General features: G+C 40.9%; 1 protein-coding gene across 16 annotated transcripts in view; it reads right to left on the bottom strand.

Annotated features, from left to right (window-relative positions):
• Positions 1–7,427, bottom strand: part of PPCDC (phosphopantothenoylcysteine decarboxylase) — a 418,450-nt gene continuing 411,023 nt past the window's right edge. For all 16 annotated transcript variants that reach the window (XM_089652388.1, XM_089652389.1, XM_089652390.1 and 13 more), the window contains one exon: positions 1–156. In XM_089652388.1, coding sequence (XP_089508514.1) covers positions 89–156 — 68 coding nt within the window. In that variant the 3' untranslated portion in view covers positions 1–88. The remainder of the gene's footprint in view (positions 157–7,427) is intronic.

The following is a 7,427-nucleotide window of genomic DNA, read 5'->3' as shown; positions in this document are numbered from 1 at the left end:
TCAACTTAATTTTGTTTATTGGGGTGCAAGTAATACAGGATGCAGCAAACAGAGTTTTTGTGTTTGGTATAGGCTTCATCCCGCAAGTTTAGTTTTTGGACATGACTTCTCTGACTTTGTCAATGATAGTGTCAACTTCTGCCATGGCTCCCAGACCTGTGGAACACAAAAAGTATGATTAAGCTATCAAAATGAGCCAAGGGCTGTTGGGAGCATGAATTAATGACTGCCAATAATAAATGCTTACATCTGGTATGAAAAGATAAGATATTCGCAATGTAGTAAACAGGAATGCACTCGTATAGGAATACGAACCTCAGAATATACTTGTAATAAATATCAGAGTATGTATCAGCTGTACTGAAGTTCACACATTTTTATGGGTAATTTATACTGACAGTAAACTCCACAATTTCATTTTTATGTTTGTTTACACAAGGCACAGTCTTAGATGGGGGGGGGTCACCCACAGCTGAAGTTTCATTTCTGTTAAGCAGCTATTTAAAGTCTCTGTGTACAGTAATAATACTTTCAAAAAGCACTTCCAAATGTGTGAGCATCTGCTCCCCACCCCTTCCGTCACCTCACTGTATGCTTTATAAAAGCTGCTTTGATGCTCTCAAAGCTTAAGTGTGGTTAAGGTGGCTATGCAACAGTCTCTGAAAATGACTTCCTTTGCAGAATGAAGCTGTACCCACAAATTAGATAATAATCAGGGATTGTGTCATAGGGGGAATTGACATGTTTTAGAGATAAGGAATCAAGGCACATTGCTCACAAAAATATTGACATTACTGTGTGTGCTGATAAACAAGTAAGCAGGAATTTGCTTTTCACGTGATTAGATAAATGACTTTCTTGCTCATTTAGGAACACGCGATTCAGAGACGTGGGTTACTCTGCTGCCCACAAGTGGAAACCGTGACCAACCCTGTATTACTATTTCCACTGCCAACATACCTCAGTTCTTTGCTAATGTCCTAGGGGTTTGGATGCCTTTTCTCTAATGATAAAACTAACCCTATTTTTTCTTGCACTCAAGCCATACCCAAATGCCGCTGGAATGGATGATTGCAGGACCTGACTCTGCAACATGGCACTTTCCAGACCTTTCTATTAGTTAGCCATGGAGTGTTTTCCAGGTTGAGAGCCGTGGTACCCTGATATCTCATTTATGAGTAGGCCATGTGGGCTGAGCATTGGGAGTGATTAGATCCATTGGGCATCATTACTTTCTCCTTTTTTCCACTGGTTTCCATGGAAAGTGTTAAAATGGCAGTGTCACTATGTGGAGTGTTGAGCTTTCACACTTCATGCTCTGTTCCTGCCATTCAGCATGAAGTAGCACCTTCCCACCACTGCTCTTACTTAACCTTCCTAGCGGTAAACCCGAGTGTGGCTAGGAGTTCATTTACAGTACAAAAAGCGGTAACCCCGAGCCACACTCAGGATTACTCTATAGTGCTTCTCCTGAGATCCACCAATCCTTACCTTGTCCTGGGATCCCCCGATGTCCTGCGGCCGATGCCGGCATCCGTCTTTCGGGTTCCCTGTGAGTGTCGATACGCAGGGGGGCGGAACCAGCGGGAGATTCAAAAAAATAAAAACATGATATACACACAACACATTGTAATCTGTTAGGATTACATTACTGTATCAAACCATTTCACCTAAATTTTGTCCCTAGTCCTTTGTCCTGTGCCCTGCCTGCACTTTTACAGTTCTTTCTGCCTGGAAACTTGAGAACGTCCATGGGATCCAAAAAGTTTCCCTTTAGGTCAAAAGCGGTTTTAGACCAGCTAGAAAACAGCAATAGTGAATTAGAATCACTTGCAGAATTGAGCGATAGTGATTCATGGGGAAATTCGTCATCAGACACTGAAAATGTTGACAGCGACGATTCTGCTACTGAGCTCAGTGATGTGCAAACTTGGTGCTCTATTTCAAATTTCAGTGTTTTTGGTTTGATTACATTATTGAATTAAATTTATTATTATATTATTTTTTATAATTATTTAATATATTATAACTTATGATTTTGTGTTTCAAAACTTTATCATACCCGGGATGTTTACTAGACTCTTGTTTGGACAGGTGAGTTATTCCTAAGAATTGCAGGCTTACAATATAAAACAACAAATTTCCATGCAAAACAATGTACCACTTTGACAGTCAAAATATTGATTAATTAGACCGCCAGGGAGGTTAAAGAGACACATGGTTCCACCTCGGTTAGTCCTTGCTGGCCCTCTCTTTGGACTTATCTATCTGGGATGCTGTCTGCCCAGATGTCCATGAAGGTTATCAAAATGTAAGCTACTATGGAAATCGGGAGCGTCCCTTCATGCTGAAGAGGTCTTGTTTGCAGGTATGGGGAATTTAGAGGCCCAAGGTCTGCAGTTGATCCGGGCTCCTATCTTAGGTGTGGACTTGTAGGCTGAAGCCTGGAAGTAACAAAACAAATTCTTCTTGGCCCCAACCGTGGCCTATATGGTTGGATTGGAGAATTGGATCCTAGACAAAAAAAAAATTGTAGGACAGTCCTAGGGGGCAGTTATAACTCTTACACCAGACATGCTTTAGCTTAACCCCTTGACACCGACGTCACACACAAATATGCGGCCTCACAGAACTGGGCTTTTTTCTGTGGGGCTGCATATTTGCGTACTTGTCTTTGTGCTGGGAGCGCGCCACACAGCGCGCTCCCACCACAAAGACCCAGGTGTCACTGAGAGCCCCCGGTCCCGTACATTGTATCTCTCTCTCTCCTTGCAGAGAGAGAAAAAAAAAACAACTGCTTGTAAAAAAAAAAAAAAAAAAAAAGAGATACATATTAAAAAAAATAAAGAAAAAATACCTAGATCAAGGTTTATTCTATTTCAGTGCCAGGGTTAGTGTTTGGGTAAAGGTCAGGATTTGCTTTTGTTTTTTTTGTAAATTGGTATCAGTTAGTGTCGTGTTTTAGCTAAAAAAACAAAAAAAATAAAATGTGCACTATTGTTTCTGGGCTGTAGTACAGGTACAAACAACAAATAACATACACATATATGGTATTTCTGCAATTGTCAAGAGCTGGAAAATGTATTTTCGGTTGTTCTTTGGTGGTAGGTTATGGTAGTAACAAGAAACACACAGCTAAAGATTTTTTTTTTTACTATTTTGGGCCAGTTTTCCTTTGATAATGAAAAAAAAATCAGGCGATATCCATTACCATTTACCACCAAATGAAAGCCCAATTTGTCCTGAAAAAAAAAACAAGTTATAATTCACCTGGATGTACAAAGTAGTTGTGATGATATGTACGGTTTTACTAACACATGTCAAAGTTGTAAAATATTACTTAGGCTTGAAGATTTGTTTTACCCTTGAAGGAAGAATCTCTCTTCTCCATTCTTTGGATGTTGTGTGGGCCATTCAAGTTCATCTAAATACCTGTGTCACCTTTAGGAAATCAGATTCCCGATTTGTGTTTCCAGAGGGACCAAGTAAGGTTTTCCCATCTTCCAGTTCCAACAGGGAGAAAATAAAGCAATTTCCTTTCATTGTTCAATTCACTAGGGTAGTAAGCAATTCTTGGGTCTTCTGAATCAGGAGGTTTATTGCCCCCAGTTCCAGTTATGGAAAAAGTTCAAGGATTTTATATCAAACTTCTATTTCCACCGTTTGTGGTATGTCAGATAAAAAAGTTTGGTGCTTTTCTCAGACTTACATAAAATCTGCTTGGTTTTAGAATTAAACAACAGACTTATTGAGTGAACGTTTCTCAAACAAATGCTATTGGAACGGTTTACACATGCTGTCCTCTAATACAATGGAAAAAATAGATATTTATTGTTGTATATTGAGCAAATGTAAACAAATCAAGACATTTTAGCTGCTTCCATTTTTTTGGAGGAAGACATCAAACATTGGGTGCAAATCTATGTCAATAATGGTCAACAATAGCTTGACCTTTTGACATATTTTTACCTATGACACATGATGCAGAAAAAGGATACGCCCATATGTGAATGACTATCCAAACTGTCCAAATAAAAAGACAGCAGCATTAGCTGAAAGTGGGGCTCCATAACCACAAGATGACCAAACTAGGAACTTCACCTGTGGATGATGCTAAATCTATACAACAAGAAAGCCCAATTTCTGCAGTCACATAACCTGGAGTCTTGGTTGTTTACAGAGATTGTGCAGCCATTATAACTCAAACTAAATTACTTTTTAGCGTATCCCAATTGTACCTCAAACACAGACCATCCATGCTCATTTGCTAATAAGGTTAGGTAGTTTATGCATGTGTTGTACGTATATCTGTAATACTTTGTATGCCTTGCATTGTTTTCCTACAACTGTAAGTTGTTTATATGTATAGCAACTATTTGGTAAGCACATAATTATACTGCAAAGGTTTATGCTTCCTTGCTTTATTGCAAAGTGACTTAAAAGATACAAAGCAAAACAGGTTTTCTATCACTTTCAGTTTGAAGCCCTTCGATTAGGCCCATTTTCCGCACCAAGGGTGTTCACCAAGGTTCTAGCCAATGTGCTTGCCTTGTTATGCTCCCATGGCATCCCCATTGTTGGATATCTGGAGGACCTGCCCTATTTGTGAGCAGTCAGCACAATTCTTCATCAATAATGTGATGCAGACAGTTCAAATCCTAAAAAACGTTTGGATCCTTCAGAAGTAAGCGTGGAACCAACTCATTGCTTTGAATATCTGAGCCTTAGCCTAGACACAGCTCAAGCAAGTTTTACTTTTCCCCTGGAGTAACTTAAAACATTTCACTCCCAGATCAAGTTATCTCTGGACTGGTGGCTCATAAATCCAGCTCTGAAGTTAAGAAAATCATTCCTTCTGATCCCTTGGAGGATGCTCACAATGGATGCCAGCCTGTCAGGCTGGAGAGGAGCCCAGACACCAGGTTGGTGCAGAGTACATACAGTTGCAAGAAAAAGTATGTGAATCCCTTGGGATTACGTGGAGTTTTGCATGAATTGGGCATAAAATGTGCTCTGAACGTCATCTAAGTCACAACAATAGAAGAACACAGTCTGCTGAACATAATACTACACAAACATTAGATGTTGCCATGGTTTAATTGCACATAACATGTAAACATTCACAGTGCAGGGAGGAAAAAGTATGTGAGGCCCTAGCATAATGACTTCTCTCAGAGCTATTTGGAGCCAGGAGTGAGCCAACCTTGACTCCAATCCGTGTGATGATATTGGATGTGTTGCTGACAGCTGTCCTGCCCTTAAAAAAACACACACCTGTTTTGGGTTTACTGGTTTCAAGAAGCACTGTCTGATGTGAACCATGCCTCGCAGAAAAGAGCTCTCAGAAGACCTACGATCAAGAATTGTTGACTTGCATGAAGCTAGAAAGGGTTACAAAAGTATCTCCAAAAGCCTTGATGTTCATGTGTCCACGGTAAGACAGACTGTCTACAAATGGAGAAAGTTTAGCACTGTTGCTACTCTCCCTAGGCGTGGTCGTCCTGTAAAAATGACTGCAAGAGCACAGCGCAGAATGCTGCATGAGGTAAAGAAGAATCCCAGAGTGTCAGCTAAAGACCTACAGAAATCTCTGGCACATGCTAACATTTTTGTTGACACATCTACACATTAAACAAGAATGGAGTACATGGGAGGACACCACGGAGGAAGCCATTGCTGTCCAAAAAGAATATTGCAGCACGTTTGAAGTTTGCAAAAGAGCACCTGGATGTTCCGCAGCAATGCTGGCAAAATATACTGTGGACAGATGAAACCAAGATTGAGTTGTTTGGGAAGAACACACAACACTAAGTGTGGAGAAAAAAAAGGCACAGCAAAACAACATCAAAACCTCATCCCCACTGTAAAACATGGCGGAGGGAGCATCATGGTTTGGGGCTGCTTTGCTGCCTCAGGGCCTGGACGGATTGTTGTCATTGATGGGAAAAAGAATTTCAGAGTTTATTAAGACATTTTGCAGGAAAACATACGACCATCTGTCCGCCAACTGAAGCTCCGCAGAGGATGGGTGATGCAACCGGACAATGACCCAAAGCATACAAGTAATTCAACAAAACAATGGCTGCAACAGCACAGAATACGCCTTCTGGAGTGGCCCAGTCAGAGTCCTGACCTCAACCCGATTGAAATGCTGTGGCATTAACTTAAGAGAGCGATTCACACCAGACATCCCAAGAATATTGCTACACTAAAACAGTTTTGTGAAGAGGAGTGGTCCAAAATTACTCCAGATCGTTGTGCAGGTCTGATCTGCAACTACAGGAAACGTTTGGTTGAAGTTATTGCTGCCAAAAGAAGGGTCAACCAGTTATTAAGTCCAAAGGTTCACATACTTTTTCCTCCCTGCACTGTGAATGTTTACATGTTATGTGCAATTAAACCATGGCAACATCTAATGTTTGTGTAGTATTATGTTCAGCAGACTGTTCTTCTATTGTTGTGACTTAGATGACGTTCAGAGCACATTTTATGCCCAATTCATGCAAAACTCCACGTAATCCCAAGGGGTTCACATACTTTTTCTTGCAACTGTAGATGCTGAAGGAATCCTGTCTTTCAAACACATTCTGGAGTTCCAGGCAATTTGGATGTCCCTAAAATGATTTACTTTCCAGCTAGTGGGTCATGTGATCAGGAGCCAGTTGGACAAAGCCAAAGCACTGGCATACATCAATTATCAGAGAGAAACCATGAAGTTCTGTTAATAGGGCAGGATTCATTCCTGGGCACAACTTCATGCTCCAGCTTGGGCTGTCATTTACATTCCAGGTGTGGACAATTGACAATTGTACTTCCTGAGCCAACAGCCCTGGATCCAGGAAAATGGGCCCTACACCCAAAAGGTGTTCCAGGACCTGGACCCCCTGGCCTCCAGGTTCAACATCAAACTGAAAACGTTTGTCTCCAGGTACACTGATCCTTTGGTAGAAGCAGCGGCTGCTCTGGTGGCTCACTGGGATCAGTACAGCCTGATCTATGCTCTTCTTTTCATGAAACTCATTTTTTATCTGACTTGGAGGATAGAGAGGGAGGGCATTCCAGTGATTCTTATCTCTTTAGACTGGCCCAGGCAGATGCAGTACTCAAACCCTTCCAGATCATCTGGATTTTCTATCCCAAGGACAGATTTACTAAACCACTTTACTGTTGCTGGCTTTAATGGCATGACTGTTGAAGCGTGGGTCTTAGGGGATAGACATCCCTCTGAATTTGTGATTAAAACAATGCTAAAAGCTAAGTGATTCACTTTTTGAATAGCTCAACCAAAGCACATGGAAGACATAGTTCATTTGGGATGAGAAAATAAATTTTCATCCCAAGTAATATTCTGTGGGACATAACCTGACCTTTTCATAATAAGATTTGGATCAGCCCCAAACCCATCAAGGGTCAAATCTCTTGTGATC

The sequence above is a fragment of the Staurois parvus genome, unplaced genomic scaffold (assembly GCF_062004578.1).
Source record: "Staurois parvus isolate SC_StPar_1 unplaced genomic scaffold, SC_StPar_1.0 ptg000682l, whole genome shotgun sequence".
Lineage (NCBI taxonomy): Eukaryota > Metazoa > Chordata > Amphibia > Anura > Ranidae > Staurois > Staurois parvus.
This window is presented reverse-complemented; position numbering and strand designations above follow the sequence as displayed.